The following is a 22,999-nucleotide window of genomic DNA, read 5'->3' as shown; positions in this document are numbered from 1 at the left end:
ACATAGATAATTTCTCAATCGCATTCAACAATTAAGCTTTGTTCGGAGACATAACAATGATATACATAATAGTACTTCGGCTAATGATGATGACAACGTTGGGAAGTCGTTGGTCTCGTTTACACAGTTTGAAGGTGGTGTATGAACCGAGGAGAAATATTTTATACATGTCACCCAAGATTTAAATTATAGAGCTCAACTTGATAGTCAGACATTCTTCTCTGAATAGCGATACAGTGATTAATCTTATAATACATAGTAACAGATCAATAGCAAAATTAAAAGTTTTGACATTTTTCATGCTCCACACTAATACATGCCATAATTATACTTGTCTTACGAGTCAACCTCAAACACGTGTAGTTCATGACGATTAGATTACAACTATCACTATATTGATATACAATAGCATACAATCTATTGGTATACTATATCATGGGATCAATTTCGAGATTGGATTTGACAAAAATATTAAATCGATATACCGATACATAGGATTGAGAACTTGATCTTCCGCTCATTGAGTCCTATATTTTTTAATAGTAAAACTAGGTATATCCTTCAATTAATTGCTTAATTCATTTGAATCTTAAAGTTTAAATTATTTAATAAATAATTTAATAATTTAAATTAATTTTTTTAAGAAATTATGTATAATCCACTTCGACTACTATCCTATCAAAATTGCATTAGTATTCTTAAAATTAATTACTAAAGCAATTACAAATTTAGTGAATACTTCAATCCGTTGCTACTACTTAAAAGATATATAAACACAAAACATACATACATAAATTTTAATCAGTCAATGCCAAAAGGAACATAAATACAATTGCGCTTCCTCAGATGTTACAAAATGAATCTATTGGAACTTTCATAGAAAGAATGATTTCACCAGTTATTCATACGTCAAAACATGTGCAACAACACTCCCTGTTGCAGTTGACCAGACTTGTGTCTAGAATTTGACAGGGTAATGCGATGTGGTCAATCTATCTCAGCCTTTGACGTGGTCTTCATAACCCTTTCAACGTGCCAACTGACAAAGTCAACCTGAAAATTTCATGCCCATAGAAGCCTGCACAGAAACTTGTCAATCCGTGGATAGAGATGTCTAAATGTGAGATATATATGTATATATATATATATAGCTGATTTCAACCCTTCGCCGCCATCAGTATCATTTCATTTTCCCCTCTCTTGTCACTCTTTCACTCTCACCTGTTGTAGGTGATGAAGGAAGCAGAGCTGTAAACCAGTTCCCAAGTCAAGTCAACTTGATTGCCACACCAATCCAAAGCTCTAAAAAGAGCTCCTCCACCATATGTCCTTCCTCCTCCCTTCCGAGAATCATCCTCCTCCACCTCCACCACCACCACACCATCACCATCAGCCCCCTAATCAAATCACCAGATACCCAATGAATCGAATGCCCACCCACACCACCACTTCAATCTCCCTCCTCCAATCCCAATGTCCATATTATATATATGTACTATATATATGAGCTCCCTCGACACCCTCTCACCCTCTTACCTCAACCACAGAGCGCACCATGAGACCCGGCCAGGACCCTTCGACTCGGCCCGGCCCACCGAGCCGCACCCGGCGCCGCCCCGACCTCACCCTTCCCCTCCCCCTCCGCGACGCCTCCCTCGCCGTCCCCCTCCCCCTCCCCCCGCCCTCCGCCCCCGCCGCACCCCCGCAGGTCCCCGCTCTCACCGACCTCGAGCGCGTCCGCCGCGTCGGCAGCGGCGCGGGCGGCACGGTGTGGATGGTCCGCCACCGCCTCACCGGCCGCGTCTACGCGCTCAAGGTGATCCATGGCCACCACGACGACGGCGTCCGGCGCCAGATGCGCCGCGAGATCGAGATCCTCCGCGCCACCGACAGCCCCTCCGTGGTGCGGTGCCACGGGTTCTACGACCGGGGCGGGGAGATCCAGGTGCTCCTTGAGTACATGGACGGCGGGTCCCTGGAAGGCCGCCGCATCGCCTCGGAGGCCCAGCTCGCCGACGTGGCGCGGCAGGTCCTGGCGGGGCTCGCGTACCTCCACCGCCGCCGGATCGTGCACCGCGACATCAAGCCGTCCAACCTCCTGATCAACGGCGCGGGGGAGGTCAAGATCGCCGACTTCGGAGTCGGCCGGATCCTGGCGCAGACGATGGACCCCTGCAACTCCGCGGTTGGGACGATCGCCTACATGAGCCCCGAGCGGATCAACACCGACCTCAACGAGGGCGCCTACGACGGCCGCGCCGGCGACATCTGGAGCTTCGGGGTCAGCGTCCTTGAGTTCTACCTGGGCCGCTTCCCCTTCGGCGAGCGGCTCGGGAGGCAGGGCGACTGGGCGAGTCTCATGGTGGCCATCTGCTACGCGGCGCCGCCGGAGGCGCCGCCCACCGCATCCCCGGAGTTCCGTAGCTTCGTCGCTTCCTGCCTGCAGAAGGAGCCCGCGCGGAGGCTCACGGCGTCGCAGCTCCTGCGCCACCCCTTCGTGGCCCAGTCGCCGGTGGCCGCTCCGCCGGATCTCTCATCGCTGAGACTCGGATAGACGGCCAAGACGACCTCGGAGGATAAGAATGATTGTGTCCTTTTTTCGGAAAACCCCCTGGAAAGTTGACATTTTGGAAGGCGGCCAGTGAGATGTTATGTTATATGATGTATTTTGTTCGTAAAAGCCCCTAGAAGAAAAAGAATTGGAAGGTGGGCACCGAACAGAGGAGACTTATTGTAGAATTAGTTCCCTTTCTCCTCCTATTTCTATTTCGCATTTAATTTATTTGAATTTTACATCTTGTCAAAATATTACTCCGACTAAATCCCCGATGTTGTTGTCGTAATTTAATTCTTACAAATGGGGCAGAGATTTTTATATCCATCCTTTACAAGCTTGGATATAACATATTCACCCCTATAAGTTATACCACAAAGAAGTTTTTGACATTAGTATTGACAATCTTTTTTAAAATAATAAAATATTATTTTTATTATTTACGATCTTATATTATTGATCTATTGGTTCTATTAACGTTGCTAGTCAGTTTGCATATTTATTATCTTTTTTTAAATATGAACAATAGAGAATGCTTTAAAAATATATATATAACAGTCAAAAAATATTATTCTAAGATGACAATCACATCATCTACAAGTAAATACCTCGGACAGATTATTCTGTTGGGCATATGATCCATTTATTCAGTAATATATCTTAATAACTCACAGCTCATACTAGTTATTTAATCCTTATTTTTTAACCTAGATAAGGGAAAAAAAGAAGAGGGTAATATAGAGGTCATTCTCAATTCTCCGGACAATATTCTTGCCTTAAGTTCGGTTAAATTTACAATGAATTTTTAGTGTGATCACGAAAAAAAAAAAAAGAGTTTGAATATTATGTACAGCAACATAATTTTTATACCCATGGTATTCTGATTATTGCTCAGGTTTTATATCTCATGTTTTAGACAAGAGTTTTGTACGTTCATTATTTCTATAGTGGATTTACTTCTCCAGCTTATATTGTGATTTTTCCCTTTTGAGTTGGAGGGGCCTTCCACGTAAATATTAGTGTTCTATATGATCATGATTTTTGTTTAATTTTTCTATTGTATGTTATACAGCTTGCTCGTATTTGTTTCTATATAAGTTTTTTTATCCAATTAATTACTATCAGGATTTTTGTGACATTTAATCTTTTATATCCAGAAGCCGATAGTGTTTCCATATAGTTAACTTGAAAGAAAATAATTGAATAATATAAAAACTAAGAATGAAAAACCTCTTCTATTACAAAATTTGTATGTATCATTTTAAAAGGATACTGCAAAGTGTTGAATCTCGAATTTTGATGATGAAATCAATTGATGAGTTTGTAATCTAATCTCCATTTTGAGTGACATAGGACTAGCTTCAATCAAGGTGAGGCAAATTGATTGAAGTAGGAGAAATCGAACATTGGGTTAGAGTGAACATTTCATAAGATTAGATGTCAGAGCCTGAAGATCGGTCAACGTGTCGACAGAAGGCTTCGTGCTATAAATTCAAGCATCGGGCTGAAGGATCGAACATTGCGCTAAGGATATCAGAAGTTGTAGAAGTCAACATGTTGATTATGCAATACGTTGAAGGAAAGGACGATACACTAAAAGATCAGATGAAGCACCATATGAACCAATGATATATCAGATAAATGATTCATGCTTTATAATCATTTGTCTAATATCGAAGTAGTTTAGGGGGCTAATTGAGTTAGGTTTTGGTGTAATCATGTCAACTCAATTAGGGGCCAATTGAGCCTTAATTGAGATTGATTTGGGCTCATTGGGAGACCCATTCAGTGATCCAAAAGTTGGGTCAAGCAATAACACTATCAGAACAGGTGATGGAACCACCTATCAATTTTATATTACGCGAGGCTATTTTGCATAATCTCAAGAACAACTATGCGTCGTCCTAGAGTCTGTTGTATCACTTCGAGGTCATATCATATGTATATGCCACGTCGACTCTGAGATGTCATATTGATTTCGAGGTGGCTATAGTACGAGGGGTGATGTCAGATTAATTGTGGGGTGATATCAAAATATCCAAATTTTTACTCATATTTTACCAATTTTAAGTTGTTATAGTATTTTCATTTGATGTGTTTATAGTATTTTTTTATAACATTTATAAATATTTTATTGAGGTATTGAAAATATTACAAATATTATTGAAAAACACAATGACATCATATTATATTTTTTATTCTCATAGCTCATAAATAATTACGATATTATATTTTTAAACTTATAATTAGTTTGGTTGAGGTTAAAAGTCCATTTGTATCATCAAAATATTGGAACAACCTAATTTTTTTATTTCTATTTAGTTTATGATATTCCTAGACTATTATAAATACAAATACTTTGAATCCTAGTATTATATAACAAATAATTTTTAATATATTTTGATTATATTTTACATATTTATAGTATTTTTAAAAATAATATTTTAGAAAAAATTTAAGGAACGATTTAAACTAATTTTCAAATTAGAGGCAGGAAAAAGAAAATGAAAATATTGATGAAAAAAATCCAAAAGGTAAATATTTTACAGGGAAATCACCTTTTTTTTTACATTAATTCTATTTAAAAGGTCAGATGAACGGCTCTGATCCTTACACGTCATCTGTGGGTGCCTTCTGATCGGAAATATAAAGCCTCAGATCGGCCCCCAAATTCGCACCGTGTCCTTTCTCTCCTTCTCATCCTCGATCTCGAACCCTCTCGGAATCCTCGAAACCCTAGGATCGATGGGCCAGGGAACCCCCGGCGGCATGGGGAAGCAGGGCCTCCCCGGTGATCGAAAGCGGGACGGCGACAAGAAGGACAAGAAGTTCGAGCCGGCGGCGCCACCGTCCCGCGTGGGACGGAAGCAGCGGAGGCAGAAGGGGCCCGAGGCTGCCTCCCGTCTCCCCGCCGTCACCCCGCTCTCTAAGTGCCGCCTGCGGGTACTCAAGCTCGAGCGCATCAAGGACTACCTTCTCATGGAAGAGGAGTTCGTCGCCAACCAGGAGCGCCTCCGCCCCCAGGAGGAGAAGAACGAGGAGGACCGATCCAAGGTCGACGACCTCCGGGGGTCGCCCATGAGTGTCGGGAACCTCGAGGAGCTTATTGACGAGAACCACGCCATCGTTTCGTCGTCGGTCGGGCCGGAATACTACGTCAGCATCCTGTCTTTTGTCGATAAGGATCAACTGGAGCCGGGATGTGCCATCCTTATGCACAACAAGGTCAGTTTTTGTGTTGTTTTCTTTTGACCTGATTGCTGTTTTGGGGTAGCGACAGATTGTCTAGGGTTTGCGGTAATTTCCGGTGTTTGAGATGGGATTTGGGGTGTCGATCTCTTCGTATAACTTATTTTATGTCGTATTGTTTGAATTAAGCTGCAGCCTTACAACGTCTTTGCACAGTTCTCGGCTATTTAGGTATGATGAACTTGTTTAGCTGAAGATTTGGTGATCATGTTTGGACTATTGTATCACAAGCCAATGAAGATAATATGACATAGATCACCACAAATATTCTTGATTATAACCTGTATCAGAAGCGTACGAGGTTAACATGACATATATCATCATGAGTTTTATGCTTTTAAGGTTTTACACCCTTAGGAACCATGATCACTAGCAGTGCTCCATATATATCAGCAAAAGAAACCTCTGTGACTAGAATGAAGGGAAGAGACAAAGAAAAGAGGAGAAAGGAAATAAAGAGAGTAGGATTTACTTGGAGAGCTGCAGAGGTTGTAAGACAGTTTGTTGAAAATTTTACTTGTAGCTGGTTGGGAGCCTTTTCTTTTCTCATGATTGGTTGCTCATAACTTGTAGTCTAACTTAAACTATTACACTGTTTTCAGGTTTTAGGCTGAGTCAAAATTTCATTTTTGATTTGTTTATGACTGTGGTTGGAGAAACCAGACCAACTACGTCTAGGTCAATGTTATATTATTTTCAGTGCAGAAGGTTTTGTTGTATTACTATGTACTTGCAACTAATAGACACTGATTATTTTTCCTTAGTCTTTTTCAGTTTACTATGTTGTTTCTAATCCTTACCTTTATGCATCTTCACTTTGCATGATATTTGATGATATGCTTTACATGGAGGCTTATGTTCACATAATTCTTAATTTCTGAATATTTTGATATCAGGATATGTTGTTTTTGGTTGGATATAAAGGTGATGGAACTAAAATGTATTTTGCAGGTTCTGTCAGTTATTGGGCTTCTTCAGGATGAAGTTGATCCTATGGTTTCTGTCATGAAAGTTGAAAAAGCTCCTTTGGAATCCTATGCTGATATTGGTGGTTTAGATTCACAAATCCAAGAAATTAAAGAAGCTGTGGAACTACCTCTGACACATCCTGAACTGTATGAAGATATTGGCATTAGACCTCCCAAGGGAGTCATACTTTATGGGGAGCCAGGAACTGGTAAAACTTTACTTGCCAAGGTGAGAGCATTCTTTTATTTTTGGTTTGTTGATTTTTATGTATTTCAGTTTAGCATGTGACCCTGTACCAGTTTTGTGTGTTTCAGTTTGGCCGGGAAGTGGTGATATCTGTCTATCTATATAATCTATTAACAGTATACACCTCTATTGTTTTTAATGATACATATAGATTAAATATTTTTCATCATCTCTTTGTTTATTTACAAAATTTCATTTAGTCCCACTTTGGTATTGAGATTATCATTCTTGACGTCTATTGCAACTATAAAGTTCTTACAGTTTAATTGTTATGTGATGGTAACTTGAATGCTGCTGTTGTAATCTACATCTGTTAGTGCAGAAATTCTTTTTTTTTCAGACTATTTATGATGGTTCTAAATTTCTAATATCAGGCTGTGGCTAACTCAACATCAGCAACTTTCCTGCGTGTTGTTGGAAGTGAGTTGATTCAGAAATATTTGGGTGATGGCCCAAAACTTGTCAGAGAACTGTTCAGAGTGGCGGATGAACTTTCTCCTTCTATAGTCTTCATTGATGAGATAGATGCAGTTGGCACCAAAAGGTATATAAATGAGAATGATTATTCCCGCCTTTCTTTTCCGTTGTATGCAAATGATGATTAAACTTATCAAACTATTATGTCTGGTCAATGTAGATATGATGCTCATTCTGGCGGTGAGCGTGAAATACAGAGAACCATGTTGGAGTTGCTGAACCAGTTAGATGGTTTTGACTCAAGGGGGGATGTTAAAGTCATTCTTGCAACCAACAGAATTGAAAGCCTCGATCCAGCCTTGCTTCGACCTGGTCGTATTGATAGGAAGATTGAATTCCCTCTTCCAGATATTAAAACAAGACGCCGAATTTTTCAGGTTTGTCACTTTCAAGAATATGATTATGCTTAGTAGTTAGTACAGTGTATTGGTTCATGCTTTTTCTCCTTTTGTTGAGTTTTGCTGAGTTTTTCTTTTCTTATTAAATTCTTTAGATACACACCTCTAGAATGACACTGGCAGATGATGTCAACCTGGAAGAATTTGTCATGACAAAGGATGAGTTTTCTGGAGCTGATATTAAGGCAATCTGTACTGAAGCTGGCTTGCTTGCTTTAAGAGAGCGTAGGATGAAGGTAAGTGATATTTACCATAATATTGTAGATTAGTATTCTTATCTGATGGTCAAAGCAGAGAACATTTGGTTTCTTTAATAATGTCGTCAGTTGTAATCATTTTGGTCATAAGTTCTTTTCCTTGAGATGCCTACATGCTTTTGGAATGTATTTCAACCTCCAATAGTCGTCACATGATAGTGTAGGGAATGGTTCATGTCATGCTGCTGGAACAGGAATCTTCTCCCTTCAGGATAAAAAAGGAAGATAGTTTTCAATTTTGTGGGGAAAGAAATGTTACATAGCTTTATGGTGGTACAGCCTCCCCTCCATCTGTAGGGACATTTTTTTCTCTAGTCTTTTTTCTAGTGTTGAGAAGAAACAAATGTGGTGATTCCTTGGCTGGAAGTGGCAGGGTGTTCTGGTTTCTGTTTTCCTTCTTTTGTCTCCACTTTCTTCCCTAGCGTTGAGAATTGAGATTGTGATAGAAACCAATCATTCAAAGCCCCGAACCATCAAACAGGCAAGGGTTTGAACTCTAAACAGTTCAAATCTGGTCTGAAAGAGGTCTGCTCAGTGTAGGCAAACTTAGATTGGTTTACTGGTAAAACCGTTCGTTGACAGAATCAGAAACCTCCCCTGTTTAGGTCTCGGTTGCATGTTAGCTCACTTTGTTCATGTAGAACTGTATGAAAAACTTGAAACTTTTTGTGTTGATATGGACTCAGATTATTTTCAACTTTTTTAGTTTCATTCAAGGAAGCTCAAAAAAACATCCGTCAAATTCGTTAATTTCTTGGTTTGTATATAACTGTATATTAAATTTGACAGATCAGATTTAGTAGGGAGAGATTAACAATGAAACTATCCGGTGGTTGTCTCAGAGGGTAAGTCGCCAATGTGTTATAAAAGCATAAAAACATCAACTAGGCTTCTTAGAGAGACTCACGGGATTAGATTCTACTGGACTGCAACTCTTTAGTCGTTGGACTACCTGACTTTTATCCTGCATTTGATTGAGGGCTAAAGCTAATGCCTGTTTGCTTTATTTTGTACTTAGTGATTTCAGCTATACATGGCTGTAACTTGTTGCTGCATCACTTTTTGCTTAGGTAACTCATGCAGACTTTAAGAAGGCCAAGGAGAAGGTAATGTTTAAGAAGAAGGAAGGGGTACCAGAGGGACTCTACATGTGAGTTACTGTTCCTCTTTCCTTTTGATGTGAAGGCTGATCTTTTTTGTTGCTTTTGATTATTGTGATTTTTTTTAAGGCTTTTGTTTTTTGGTCTTGATAATCACAGATGAAGAGTAAGAAATGTTTTAGCTTAAATGACCTTTTTAAGAAAATTGTGTTCATTTCATGATGAAATTTATTAACATGTTTTATTTAAAACTAGCTTCAAACCTTTAAGTTGGTGCTTGACTTCTCTAGTAAGAAATCAAAAATAGAAATGACATGTTTTGCTGTCTGACTTTCATCATCGGTCACAACTCCTCTCTCTGTCTAATATATTTATCCTCATCTCTCTTCCCTTTGTCTTCTTCTCTCCACTCTCTATGGGTGCTTTGTTGCTGCTGCAGTTGCTGCTTGTCTTCTCTCTTGCCTCTTCATGCATGATAAACCCCCCACAGCTGCTGTCCTTTCTTCCCTCTTTACTCTCTCTCCCTTCATCTTCTCTCCTTTCCTCTCTCTAGCCACATCCACTGTCACTGCCTTCGCTGCCCTCTCTCTTGTCTCACCTTGTAGTCATAAACCATTTGCTGCTTCTCTCCTATCCTTCCTCTCTCTTTTCTCTTGCCTTTGCTTGCTTCCACTGTCGCACTCTGTCTTTATAGTTATCTGTGCTCCCTCCTCTTCTTTCCCTTGACGTCCACTCTCATCTGCAGCTTAATTAATCAATTTAATGTTGCAGTTCACATCATTTCAGGCAGAGTGAAAAATGTAGAAATCTTAGAAGATTAAAACGATCCTGAATGAAAGTAAAATTATAAGGGACCTTGCTGCTGTATAGCACCTAGTGCTTTCGATAGCATTGCTGCTATTTGCATTCAAACTACCTCTGTTGGTGTTTCAGCAGAAATGTAAGGAAGGATCATCAACTCACTGGCAGTTTTCCTAGTATGTTTAACACTACATGTGGTCAAGGTTGTCTGAGATATGTTTTGGGAATTTGTTAGTCCATGGCCCACTTATCCTCCGAATACCATTGTTAAGAAAGTTATTAAATGTCTCTAAATGTAAAGAAGGCTCTAAATTTTATCAAATGTCTTTGCTAAGAAAGTTATTTTATCCAAGGAGATAAATCAGTTTATTCGTGAGTTTGCTAATTGCTTTCACTGTTCTTATCCTTGTGGTTATTTGGAAATCTTTTTCACTACAGTTGTGGTCTCAACTTTTTGACTTTAATTTGTTCGGGTAGTTTTGGTGTCACTCTATTTAACTGATTTGTTTTGGCCACAGGTAAAATTGCACACACTTAATGTTCAGCGGGGACGTTGTTCTTCTGGGACACTATGCATCCTCAACATGGAGTTCAGAATTCTCTATATATATATTGGAAAAAGATCGATTGATTCTTATGATTGTCCCAATTTTATTTCTTATAGCAAAATGATTGTCCCAATTTTATTTCTTATAGCAAATTTTATGTTCTAATTTGGTATCTCTTCCTTGAATATGAAAAGGTGATGTGGACATGGCTCTCTCATCAGCTTACTTCATGCATCCATTTTTTGACTAAAGATTGTGCACACACATGTATTAAAGACCTCAAATTTAATTACAACAGGGGAGAAAAAAATATTGTTAAGTGATCTAGAAAGCATTACTAATAGCGTGAGTTGGAATACTTGTTATTTATTTGTATATTTTTAACAACATTGAAAATTTTTGAATTTTTATGGGGATTCTTAGATTGTATCTTTGCTTTATGCTAATTATTTTGAGTTCAGAACATGCAAATTAGTGTTTTACTTACCTTAGTCTTCCGTACGCAGTGAGATGCGTCTTTTGGGTTTCTCTTCAGATGATACATATCGTTAATTCTTCGCTTCAAAAATATTCTTCTCTTTAAAAATATTCTTACTCTCTATAACGGAAACCCAAATGATTTATAAAATCAAAATTTTTTATACCAATCCTTCTATCACATGCATAAAGAGAAAGGGTTCACATTATATTACACTGTTAATGTATGTTATGAGGGTTGGTAGTCTATTTCAAGAACAATGTTATTGTAATGTGTTCTCCCTTCAGCATTAGACAAGCTCATGTTTCTCTCATTTGAACCCATCTCAATGTAGATATCATGACTAGGGAGCTGTAATGCTTACTAACTATTTAAATATCTAATTTTGAATCAAAATTGATCTCAAATTTAGTTGGTAGTGTGAAAATACTAGAAAAAAAATCATGTCATATATATGAATTTTATTTTTATTAAAAATATCGATCATATTTATTTTGGGTTTTTTTATAGAAAAAAACTCATATTCTAGGTATTTTTCTTAAGATATTCCCATTTTATTTTGTTCCAAACAGTAACCTTAATTTGAAAAAATATCCAAAACATCTTTCAAAAATTTTTCTATCAATTTTCTTTGCTCATATTTTACCAATTTTAAGCTGTTATTTGTTTTATCATTTGATTCGTTTACAGTAATTTTTAACAGTATTTATAATATTCTATTGAGAAATTAAAAATACTTCAAATGCCATTGAAAAATACAGTACCATCATAATTTTGTTTCTTTCATTGTCATTATTGATATAAAAGTCCACTTGCGTCGTATATAATATTTTTGAGTGGATCATATAGTGTTTTTATCGTGATAGTCAAAATATTATAACAAACTAATTTTTTTATTTCTATTTGGATTATGTTATTATTAAACTATTATAAATACCTATTTGAAACATAATATGAGATATACTTATTTATAATATTTTTAAAAATAAGATTTTACCATGTTTTTATTATGATGGACAAAATACTATAACATACAAAAAAAATTTTAGGAACGATTTTAAGTAATTTTTATTTGGATGCAGGAAAATTAAAATGAAGATATAGGTGATAAAAAAATCCAAAAGGTAAATGTTTTATAGGAAAATTACCTTATATTCTTTTACATCAATTCGATTTAAACGGTGAGATTCACTCGGGTTCAATAAAAAAGAAAAGAAAAGAAACGAAAAATAATCGAACGGCTCCGATCCTTACACGTCATCTATGCGTGTCTTTTGAAGCGAAGTATATAAACCCTCAGATCGGCCCCCAAATTGGCACCGCGTTCTTTCTCTCCTCAGCCTCGATCTCGATCTCGAACCCTCTCGGTATACTCGAAACCCTAGGATCGATGGGCCAGGGAACCCCCGGCGGCATGGGCAAGCAGGGCCTCCCCGGTGATCGGAAGCGGGACGGCGACAAGAAGGACAAGAAGTTCGAGCCGGCGGCGCCGCCGTCCCGCGTGGGAAGGAAGCAGCGCAGGCAGAAGGGGCCCGAGGCCGCCGCCCGTCTTCCGGCCGTCACCCCGCTTTCTAAGTGCCGCCTACGGCTACTCAAGCTCGAGCGCGTCAAGGACTACCTCCTCATGGAGGAGGAGTTCGTCGCCAACCAGGAGCGCCTCCGCCCCCAGGAGGAGAAGAACGAGGAGGACCGATCCAAGGTCGACGACCTCCGGGGGTCGCCCATGAGTGTCGGGAACCTCGAGGAGCTCATCGACGAGAACCACGCCATCGTTTCGTCGTCGGTTGGGCCGGAATACTACGTCAGCATCCTGTCCTTTGTCGATAAGGATCAACTGGAGCCGGGATGTGCCATCCTTATGCACAACAAGGTCAGTTTTTGTGTTTTCTTTTCATCTGATTGCTGTTTTGGGGTTGCCACAGATGGTTTAGGATTTGCGGTAATTTCCGGTGTTTGGGATGAGATTTGGGGTGTCGATCTCTTTGTATACCTTATTTTCTGTCGTATTGTTTGAATTAAGTTGCAACTGTGCAACGTCTTTGCACAGTTCTTGGGTATTTAGGTATGATGAACTTGTTTAGCTGAAGATTGGAAGATCATGTTTGGACTATTGTATCACAAGCCAATGAAGATAATATGACATAGGTCACCACAAATACTCTTGACTGTAACCTGCATCAGAAACTTATGAGGTTAACATGACATATATCATCATGACTTTTATGCTTTTAAGGTTTTACACCCTTAGGTAACATGATCACTAGCAGTGCTCCAGATATATTAGCAAAAGAAATCTATTTGGCTAGAAAGAAGGGAAAAGACAATGAAAAGAGGATAGAGGAAATGAAAAGAGTAGGATTTACTTGGAGAGCTTCAGAGGTTGTAATACAGTTTGTTGAAAAATTTACTTGTAGCTGTTTGGGAGACTTTTCTTTTCTCATGATTTGTTGCTCATAACTTGTAGTCTAACTTAAACTATTACACTGTTTTCAGGTTTTAGGCTGAGTCAAACTTTCATTTTTGATTTGTTTATGACTGTGGTTGGAGAAACCAGACAAACTACGTCTTGGTCAATGTTATATTATTTTCAGTCTGGAAGGTTTTGTTGTATTATTATGTATTGGCCATCCTGAATCGTCTAATTTAACTAATAGACACTGATTATTTTTCCTTTGTGCTTTTCAGTTTACTATGTTGTCTCTAATCCTTACCTTTTTGCATTTTCACTTTGCATCAGATTTGATGATATGCTTTACTTGGAGGCTTATGTTCACATACTTCTTAATTTCTGGATATTTTGATATCAGGATATGTTGTTTTTGGTTGGATATAAAGGTGATGGAACTAAAATGTCTTTTGCAGGTTCTGTCAGTTGTTGGGCTTCTTCAGGATGAAGTTGATCCTATGGTTTCTGTTATGAAAGTTGAAAAAGCTCCTTTGGAATCCTATGCTGATATTGGTGGTTTAGATTCACAAATCCAAGAAATTAAAGAAGCTGTGGAACTACCTCTGACACATCCTGAACTGTATGAAGATATTGGCATTAGACCTCCCAAGGGAGTCATACTTTATGGGGAGCCAGGAACTGGTAAAACTTTACTTGCCAAGGTGAGAGCATTCTTTTATTTTTGGTTTGTTGATTTTTATGTATTTCAGTTTAGCATGTGACGCTGTACCAGTTTTATGTATTTCAGTTTGGCCGGGAAGTGGTGATATCTCTGTCTATCTATATAATCTATATACAGTATACACCTCTATCGTTTTTGATGATACATATAGATTAAATATTTTTCATCGTCTCTTTGTTCATTTACAAAATTTCATTTAGTCCCATTTTTGTATTGAGATTATTTTTCTTGATTTCTATTGCAACTATAAAGTTTTTACAGTTTAGTTGTTATGTGATAGTAACTTGAATGCTGCTGTTGTAATCTACATCTGTTAGTACAGAAATTCTTTTTTCCAGACTGTTTATGATGGTTCTAAATTTCTAATATCAGGCTGTGGCTAACTCAACATCAGCAACTTTCCTGCGTGTTGTTGGAAGTGAGTTGATTCAGAAATATTTGGGTGATGGCCCAAAACTTGTCAGGGAACTGTTCAGAGTGGCGGATGAACTTTCTCCTTCTATAGTCTTCATTGATGAGATAGATGCAGTTGGCACCAAAAGGTTTATAAATGAGAATGATTATTCCCGCCTTTCTTTTCCGTTGTATTCAAATGATGATTAAACTTATCAAACTATTATGTTTGGTCATTGTAGATATGATGCTCATTCTGGCGGTGAGCGTGAAATACAGAGAACCATGTTGGAGTTGCTGAACCAGTTAGATGGTTTTGACTCAAGGGGGGATGTTAAAGTCATTCTTGCAACCAACAGAATTGAAAGCCTCGATCCAGCCTTGCTTCGACCTGGTCGTATTGATAGGAAGATTGAATTCCCTCTTCCAGATATTAAAACAAGACGCCGAATTTTTCAGGTTTGTCACTTTCAAGAATATGATTATGCTTAGTAGTTAGTACAGTGTAATAGTTTATGATTTTTCTCCTTTTGTTGATTTTTGCTGAGTTTTTCGTTTCTGATTAAATTCTTTAGATACACACCTCTAGAATGACACTGGCAGATGATGTCAACCTGGAAGAATTTGTCATGACAAAGGATGAGTTTTCTGGAGCTGATATTAAGGCAATCTGTACTGAAGCTGGCTTGCTTGCTTTAAGAGAGCGTAGGATGAAGGTAAGTCATATTTGCCATAATATTGTTGATTAGAATTCTTATTTGATGTTCAAAGCAGAGAACATTTGGTTACTCTAATAATGTTGTCAGTTATAATCATTTTGGTCATAAGTCCTTTTCCTTGAGATGCCTACATGCTTTTGGAAATGTATTTCAACCGCCAATAGTCAGTTTTCACATGATAGCATAGGGAATGGTTCATGTCATGCTGCTGGAACATGAATCTTCTCCCTTCTGGATAAAGAAGGAAGATAGTTTTCAATTTTGTGGGGAAATAAATGTTACATAGCCTTTATGGTGGTACAGTCTTCCCTCCATCTGTAGGGACATTGTTTTCTCTAGTCTTGTTTCTAGTGTTGAGAAGAAACAAATGTGGTGATTCCTTGGCTGGAAGTTGCAGGGTTTTCTGGTTTCTGTTTTCCTTCTTTTTTCTCCACTTTCTTCCCCATGTGACAGTGATAGAAGTCAATCATTCAAAGCCCCGAACCATCAAAGAAACAAGAGTTTGAACTTTAAACAGTTAAAATGTGTTCTGGAAGAGGTCAGCTCAATGTCGGCAAACTTAGATTGGTTTACTTGTAAAACCTTTGGTCACGGAGTCAGAAACCTCCCCTGTTTAGGTTTCAGTTGCATGTTGGCTTACTTTGTTCATATAGAACTCTGTGTAAAACTTGAAACTTCTAATGAAGATACGGACTCAGATTGTTTTCAAATTTTTTAGTTTCGTTCAAGGAAGCTCCAAAAAAATCCACCAAATTTGTTAATTTCTTGGTTTGTGTATATTAAATTTGATAGATCAGATTTTGTAGGGAGACATTAATAATGAAAGTATCTAGTGGGTTATGTCTAAGTGGGTAATTTGCCAGTGTGTTATAAAAGCATAGAAACATCAACTAGGCTTCTTAGAGAGACTCACTGGATTAGATTCTACTGGACTGAAACTATTTAGTTGTTGGACCAGGTGACTTTTATCCTGGATTTGATTGAGGGCTAAAGTTAATGCCTGTTTGCTTTATTTTGTACTTGGTGATTTCAGCTATACATGGCTGTAACTTGTTGCTGTGTCACTTTCTGCTTAGGTAACTCATACAGACTTTAAGAAGGCCAAGGAGAAGGTAATGTTTAAGAAGAAGGAAGGGGTACCAGAGGGACTCTACATGTGAGTTACTGTTCCTCTTTCCTTTTGATGTGAAGGCTGATCTTTTTTGTTGCTTTTGATTATTGTGATTTTTTAAGGCTTTTGCTTTTTGGTCTTGATAATCACAGATGGGGAATAAGAAAGGTTTTAGTTTAAATGACCTTTTTAAGAAAATTGTGTTCATTTCATGTTGAAATTTATTAATATGTTTTATTTAAAACTAGCTTGCAAACCTTTTAAGTTGGTGCTCGACTTCTTTAGTAAGTAAGAAACCGAAAATAGAACTGACGTCTTTTGCTGTCCGACTTACATCATCGGTCACAATGCCTCTCTCTGTCCAATATATTTATGCTCATCTCTCTTTCCTCGGTCTTCTTTCCCGCCTCTCTCTTTGGGTGCTTTGTTGCTGCTGCTTGTCTTCTCTCTTGCCTCTTCATGCGTGATCAACCCCCTGCAGCTGCTGTCCTTTCTTCCCTCTTTACTCTCTCGCTTCATCTTCTCTCCTTTCCTCTCTCTAGCCACATCCACTGTCACCGCCTTCGCTGCACTCTCTCTCGTCTCCTTTCTCTATTGTCCTCTCCTCTCACCTCGTAGTCAAAAACCATTTGCTTCTTCTCTCCTATCCTTCCTCTCTCTTCTCTCCTGTCTTTGCTGCCCTCCACTGTTGCCCTCCCTCTTTAATGTTCTCTCTCCTCCCTCTTCTTCTTTCCCTTGTAGCCCACTCTCCTCTGCAGCTTAATTAATCAATTTAACATTGTAGTTCACATCATTTCAGGTAGAGTGAAAAATGTAGCTATCTTAGAAGAATCATCAAGTACATTAAAAGGATCCTGTATGAAAGTAAAATTATAAGGTTCCTTGCAGCTGTATAGCACCTATCGCATTTGATAGCATTGCTGCTATTTGCATTCAAACTACCTCTGTTGGTGTTTCAGCAAAAATGTAAAGAAGGATCATCAACTCACTGGCAGTTTTCCTAGTGGGTTTAACTCTACATGTGGTCAAGGTTGTCTAAGATATTTGTCTTGGAAATTTGTTGTTGTCCATGGCCCACTTATCCTCCAATACACCATTGTTTAAAGGCTCGAAATTTTATCAAATGTCTCTGTTAAGCAAGCTATTATCTACAAGGTGATAAATCAGTTTATTCATTGGAGAACCTGCGAGTGTGCTAATTGCTTTCACTGTTTTTATCCTTGTGGTTATTTGGAAAACTTTTTCAAGACAGTTGTGGTCTCAATTTATTAACTTAATTTGTTCGGGTAGTTTTGGTGTCTCTCTATTTAATTGATTTGTTTTGGCCACAGGTAAAATTGCTCACACTTAATGTTGTTCAGCGGGGGCCTTGTTCTTCAGGGACACACTATGCATTCTCAACAAGGAGTTCAGAATTCAGTATCTTTTGTATGTTCCTTACTTTGGTCAGATGGATTATAATATATGCACTTGAATTCCAGATATTTGCCCACTTAACACTTGGGAATAACTACTTGGTGGAGATATGTGGTTATTATTTCTGAACCATTTAATGTTTTACCGAATCTGCTATGTGGCAAGCTGTGTTGCAATTCCTCTTCTTGTTCAGTTTATTACACGCATTTGTATTGTTGGTTGCTAGATTCCATATCACATTATTAGATATTGGAGATACCATAGTCGCAGAATGAGATTGGGAAAATTGTGAATTGGACACTCTTCTGGTTTACTACACAGGTGAGCAAACTAACCAGGGTTCTTAATTTAACTGCATCAATCATTTGATTTTGGTATAATCTTTCCTTTTCTCAGCCAGTGAGGAAGCTCTGATTCTACTCCCGCCCACTCTTTCTTTCATGGTATGTTATACCAACAGCCTAATGGCCGAAGCCGTAATAGTAAGTTTCAATCCATATATATAGTGTTTTGTAAGACTGTTTTGTAAATCAATAATGGAAACACTGTAAATGACCCTAATAATTCGCGAGTGAAAATTAATTATAATTATTTAAATATGATCTTGTTATAATGTTTTAGGGTCACTATATGATAAGAGGTAGTGAATTATATATATATATATAGTTAAATTATTATATAGTGTTTTCATCAATTTGTTAAAAAAGACATTGTAAAGAGTTAATAGAACATTATAAACTAAAAGTTTATAAATATTTTGATCTAATGTTCTAGGATCAAAAATATGCTAAGAGATAGAGAATCATGTTATAAATTTATTTTAAATCATTATACAGTATTTTAGTAATTTATTTAGTGTTTTTAATCGTTTGTAAAAAAAATATTGTAAAAAATTAATTAAAACGTTGTTAGCCAACCCAATGAGACATAAAAAATTTAATCTTCTCAGTCAGGCATAAAAAAAAAAGGAAACAGAAGCAGCTTATATATCGAATTCTCGAATTTAATATAGTCTGACCAACAATTACAAAATCTTTTCATTTAAATATGTTATCCTCTCTCTTATTATTATTATTTTTGTTTCTCCGAGCTGTGCTCGGCAACCAATATGATTTTTATTGGATGTGTCGAAGATATCTGAAGAATATTCTCTCTATAGCATCGGCAGCGGTAAGGTAGCATGTCTTTGTGCATCTTCTTCCCTTCCCTTCCCTTATCTAAGAGAAAGAAACAAAGGAGAAAGACAAAGAGACTTGGACAAGCCAAGTCCGAGTAGTTTTATGGTGGGATCAGTCATGGGGCAGCAATTTAGGTTGGTCATCTATGAAGTACATGAGTCGACTTGTTCGATGCTGTAGCCAAGGATTGGAATTCATGTCTCCCAACTTCACTCATCAAAGATTTGTTCCATGGCCGACACAGATCACATGAAGTCGAGAGATTCCAATCCATATATCATCCAATAAAAGTGTGTTTTTGACAAGTCATGGATATATAAGCTAGCTTAAAACCATCTCGATTTTTAATCTGTAATCAAACAAGTCAATTACATGGTTTGATGAGAAAAGAGGAGACAATTAGGATGGTAGGATGGAGATCAAGCGGATGGAAACTGGCTTCCCAGCTTTGCTCTCAGATCCTTCCTCAGTATTTTCCCGGACGGAGCCTTGGGAATGGCCTCGGTGAAGAAAACCTTGTTGATCCTCTTGTAGAACACCACCTGAGAGAAACACGATCCATTAGAACCTCAACCACCCTAACTACAAGTAGACGAAGACGATAAAAGCATCCCTTGATTCACCTGTTTCGACACGTATCGCTTGATCTCGTCCTCCGTGATCTGAGACCCACTCGACCGGACGACGAACGCAACGGGGACTTCCCCAGCCACTTCATCTTTCATCCTGCACAGAGTTCGCATGGCCACGGTGAGGACTCGGCAATGGCTTTTGCTAAGGCTGTATAAGGGTGGGGTGGGGGGAAGCTTACGGGACGACGGCAGCATCGGCAATGTCGTGGTGGGCGATCAGCAATGCTTCGAGCTCGGCTGGGGCCACCTGGAATCCCTTGTACTTGATGATCTCCTTCAGCCTGTCGACGATGAAGATCTCGTCGTCATCGTCCACGAAACCGACGTCTCCGGTGTGCAGCCAACCTTCCTCGTCTATCGTGTTCCTCGTCGCTTTTGCATCATTGAGATAACCTGCACAACCGTGGCAGAAGCTCCATCAGTTCATCGTGCCAGATTCCATCTCTGCATGGTATATGTGGTCAGTAGATTTCCTACATGCATCAATCACGATAGTCACGTTGAGATGCATTCTGTGGCCTATAATAAGTTACCACACAGAAAACACAGAGCTTCTCTTCAAACCATGCCATAGAAAGATCTGCAAACTATGGAGTCCTCCTCTTGTTTTGACTTTGATATGGTTGTTTGGTTCGGGTAGCTCAAATGGATCTGTCAATCTCATTGTCATATCTATTAATTCTGCCTGCCAGAAAAGTGATTCTCCACATGTACACACATCATCAATCGAGGAAGAATTAAGCTCTAACCAATGGTAGTAAGAGTCCAATGCCATGGACAATTGGCATCTCCCTCATTGTCTATTTTATTTCCATGTTACAGTAAAACCCTTCAGTCACCATCTTGTTTGCTATTTATTACTGCATCCACCAACTTGTTGGCTGACTGCAAGTGCCTATATTTCCTTCATCAACTTGATTTGTACTTCCAACGTTAGAAATGTGTTGACTGCTGCCCTTTGGTTGGCAGGGTTGGTGCAGTCTCCTATGACTTGTGAACATACAACTCAATTCTCTCTCTCTCTCTCTCGCTCTCTCTCTCTCTCTCTATCTATATATATGGTGTATATAGTAAGAAGTTTCCTGTGACAGTTAGGTGGAAGAGTCAACCAACATATGCCCAGCCTTATGTGAGGTTCCCTTGATAATATACTTCCCAATGGATATCAAGAACAATAGTTTCACTGATCCAACATGAAGTGTGATTTATATATGATTTCCTTTCATTATATCTCAGCTTCTGTTGATAAGTCTTAGTCTAAATTTGCTCACCCATGGAAAACCTTGTTCTAAATCCTGCAGCCTATCTCTCAGCTAACTTGAGGTTTCTTGTGCTGCTCGCATACAAATCTGGCCACACCATACCATTGTGTTCTACGCAAGATTTAGTCTCCTCTCTACGCAAACAACAGTGGGAACCGAAACAGTCGGTGGCAGAAGGGAAGAGCTCGATTCTTATACCTTTCATGATTTGAGCTCCTCGGATGCAGATCTCGCCGGGCTGGTTGCGGCCGAGCGATGCGCCCGTGTCGGGGTCGACGACCTTCAGCTCCGCGTTCCTCACCACTGTGCCGCACGCCCCCGACTTCACCGGGAACGGCTCCTTGGCGAAGGAGAGGCACATGGAGAGCACCGGCCCGGCTTCGGTCATCCCGTATCCCTGAGACATGGAAGCACATATCACATGTTTAGTTCTTCGGCTTCTCCTAACATCGTCGGAAGTCCTTAGAACAGTATGTTGTTGCTCTCGATCACCTGGCCGAGCGTAGCGTTTGGGAGCCTGGCCATGAACTTGTCTACCAGCTCCTTCCCCATCGGTGCCGCCCCCGACAACACCGTCCTCACCGATGACAAGTCGTAGCTGTCGACCAGTGGACTCTTGACGATCTCCAGCACGATCGGCGGCACCAGCGGGGCCACCGTCACGCGGTGCCGCTGCACCAGTTCAAGCATGGCCGAGATCTCGAACTTCCTCATGATCAGGATGGCGGCGCCCGCCCGCAGCCCGCACAGCAGCACTGAGTTCAGCGAGTAGATATGGAACAGCGGCAGCACGCACAGCAGCACGTCCTCCTCGTGGAAGTAGAGGTTGGGGTTGCCGCCGTCGACCTGTTGGGCCACGCTGGTGATTAGGCCCCGGTGCGTCAGCATGACGCCCTTGGGCAGCCCCGTCGTCCCCGACGAGTACGGCAGCGCCACCACGTCATCGGGGTCGATGTCGACCTCGGGAAGGTCGCGCTCGTCGGCTGCCAGAAGCTCGGAGAAATGGAGGCAGCCCTCGGGAGGCCCGTCGACGCAGACGACGGTGACGCCCCGCTCTTGGGCGAATTCGCGCACTTTATCGACGTAGCAGGACTCCGTGACGATAACGCGGGCGCCGGAGGCCGCGGCCTGCTTGTGGATCTCGGCCGGGGTGTAGAAGGGGTTGGCGGTGGTGGCGACGGCGCCACGATGGGAGGCAGCGAGGAAGGCGACGACGAACTCGGGGGAGTTGCGGAGGAGGATCATGATGACCTGCCCCCGCCCTACCCCGAGGCGGTGCAGGCCTGAGGCGGCACGTCTGGCGGCGAGGTGGACGTCAGCGTAGCTCATGACGGCGCCGCTGGCGCCGTCGATGATGCAGGGGCGGTCGGCGAAGTCGGCCAGCCGCTCGAAGCAGTAGGCGTGAAGCGGTCTGCGGTTGTCGATCGGGATGTCCGGCAGCTTCGACCGAAAAATGGTCTCCTCCGGCATCGAGTATGACTCCATGTGGCTGTTCCGGCCGCAGAGGTGGTGGCGTCGGCTGTGGTGGAGAAGACTGCTTTGGCTTCCGCTCTCCTCCCTAAGAAAGGAGGTGTCGCGAACAGAGGAAGGTAATTTATACCGGTGAAGGCAGTTAAGCAATCATGGAGGACCTCCTACGTAATTATTCAAACATATAAGGGTAAAATAGGGCAAAATGTTTGACCAGAGCCGTTGTCGACTACGGACGAAGTCAGCGAATGAGATAACGCCTCGTAGGCATTCAGTACCATATCTCTTTGGCTTGAAATGAAATGACCCCGGACCCGTCGGGTCCGCGTGATACGGGCTGGAATTATCTGGGCCGTAGGTTACTCTGGCGCGACACGAATCGACGGCGGATGGCGACATGATAGACTTGAGCCGGCGAGGGTTGCTGTCTCACCTACCGTTTGATGTGTCGGCGACCACACGAGGGCCCCGCTTCTAATGGAGAATCGGAGCCGTTTAGATGAGATCAGACGGCAGGACAAGCACTAATTGGATAGGTGCAAATGAAAGAGTTGTGAGACGGAGAAATCGCATGCACGAAACATGTTGAAAGTCCAAGCTACACATGCTATAA

General features: G+C 40.4%; 4 protein-coding genes across 6 annotated transcripts; 3 read left to right on the top strand and 1 right to left on the bottom strand.

Annotated features, from left to right (window-relative positions):
- The first annotated feature begins 894 nt into the window (after positions 1-894).
- LOC103981573 (mitogen-activated protein kinase kinase 5) lies at positions 895-2,806 on the top strand. The gene has a single exon (XM_065146246.1). It carries the CDS (start codon positions 1,556-1,558, stop codon positions 2,552-2,554), a length of 999 nt encoding a protein of 332 aa, XP_065002318.1. The 5' UTR covers positions 895-1,555; the 3' UTR covers positions 2,555-2,806.
- Positions 2,807-5,231: 2,425 nt separating this feature from the next.
- LOC135637063 (26S proteasome regulatory subunit 4 homolog) lies at positions 5,232-10,764 on the top strand. Of its 2 annotated transcripts, XM_065149423.1 has the most exons (7): positions 5,232-5,779; positions 6,755-7,000; positions 7,393-7,562; positions 7,656-7,872; positions 7,989-8,129; positions 9,221-9,300; positions 10,570-10,764. In XM_065149423.1, exons 1-7 carry the CDS (start codon positions 5,300-5,302, stop codon positions 10,571-10,573), a joined length of 1,338 nt encoding a protein of 445 aa, XP_065005495.1. In that variant the 5' UTR covers positions 5,232-5,299; the 3' UTR covers positions 10,574-10,764. The 2 variants fall into 2 exon arrangements, with proteins under 2 accessions (XP_065005495.1, XP_065005496.1); XM_065149424.1 differs by lacking the exon at positions 10,570-10,764 and having other exon boundaries at positions 9,221-9,304.
- A 1,622-nt stretch (positions 10,765-12,386) lies between these two features.
- On the top strand, positions 12,387-18,008 carry LOC135636717 (26S proteasome regulatory subunit 4 homolog). 2 transcript variants are annotated; one of them, XM_065148653.1, is made up of 7 exons: positions 12,387-12,947; positions 13,940-14,185; positions 14,578-14,747; positions 14,841-15,057; positions 15,174-15,314; positions 16,394-16,473; positions 17,760-18,008. In XM_065148653.1, the coding sequence occupies exons 1-7, from the start codon at positions 12,468-12,470 to the stop codon at positions 17,761-17,763; spliced, it is 1,338 nt and encodes a 445-aa protein (XP_065004725.1). In that variant the 5' UTR covers positions 12,387-12,467; the 3' UTR covers positions 17,764-18,008. The 2 variants fall into 2 exon arrangements, with proteins under 2 accessions (XP_065004725.1, XP_065004726.1); XM_065148654.1 differs by lacking the exon at positions 17,760-18,008 and having other exon boundaries at positions 16,394-16,477.
- Positions 18,009-19,272: 1,264 nt separating this feature from the next.
- Positions 19,273-22,496, bottom strand: LOC103980720 (4-coumarate--CoA ligase CCL1). The gene is made up of 5 exons (XM_009397194.3): positions 21,409-22,496; positions 21,115-21,313; positions 19,834-20,047; positions 19,646-19,748; positions 19,273-19,564 (listed from the first exon to the last, which is right to left on the bottom strand). The coding sequence occupies exons 1-5, from the start codon at positions 22,399-22,401 to the stop codon at positions 19,442-19,444; spliced, it is 1,632 nt and encodes a 543-aa protein (XP_009395469.2). The 5' UTR covers positions 22,402-22,496; the 3' UTR covers positions 19,273-19,441.
- Between the last annotated feature and the right edge of the window lie 503 nt (positions 22,497-22,999).

The sequence above is a fragment of the Musa acuminata genome, chromosome BXJ3-4, assembly GCF_036884655.1.
Source record: "Musa acuminata AAA Group cultivar baxijiao chromosome BXJ3-4, Cavendish_Baxijiao_AAA, whole genome shotgun sequence".
Lineage (NCBI taxonomy): Eukaryota > Viridiplantae > Streptophyta > Magnoliopsida > Zingiberales > Musaceae > Musa > Musa acuminata.
This window is presented reverse-complemented; position numbering and strand designations above follow the sequence as displayed.

Coding starts and splice junctions, on each gene's coding strand:
- LOC103980720 (XM_009397194.3), bottom strand. CDS start 22,401: ATGGAGTCATACTCGATGCCGGAGGAGACCATTTTTCGGTCGAAGCTG. Junction 21,314..21,408: donor CAAACGCTACGCTCGGCCAG/GTGATCGAGAGC, acceptor TCCATGTCTCAG/GGATACGGGATGACCGAAGC. Junction 19,749..19,833: donor GCCGATGCTGCCGTCGTCCC/GTAAGCTTCCCC, acceptor AACTCTGTGCAG/GATGAAAGATGAAGTGGCTG.
- LOC135637063 (XM_065149423.1), top strand. CDS start 5,300: ATGGGCCAGGGAACCCCCGGCGGCATGGGGAAGCAGGGCCTCCCCGGT. Junction 5,780..6,754: donor CCATCCTTATGCACAACAAG/GTCAGTTTTTGT, acceptor TGTATTTTGCAG/GTTCTGTCAGTTATTGGGCT. Junction 7,873..7,988: donor CAAGACGCCGAATTTTTCAG/GTTTGTCACTTT, acceptor TAAATTCTTTAG/ATACACACCTCTAGAATGAC.
- LOC135636717 (XM_065148653.1), top strand. CDS start 12,468: ATGGGCCAGGGAACCCCCGGCGGCATGGGCAAGCAGGGCCTCCCCGGT. Junction 14,186..14,577: donor GTAAAACTTTACTTGCCAAG/GTGAGAGCATTC, acceptor TTCTAATATCAG/GCTGTGGCTAACTCAACATC. Junction 15,058..15,173: donor CAAGACGCCGAATTTTTCAG/GTTTGTCACTTT, acceptor TAAATTCTTTAG/ATACACACCTCTAGAATGAC.
- LOC103981573 (XM_065146246.1), top strand. CDS start 1,556: ATGAGACCCGGCCAGGACCCTTCGACTCGGCCCGGCCCACCGAGCCGC.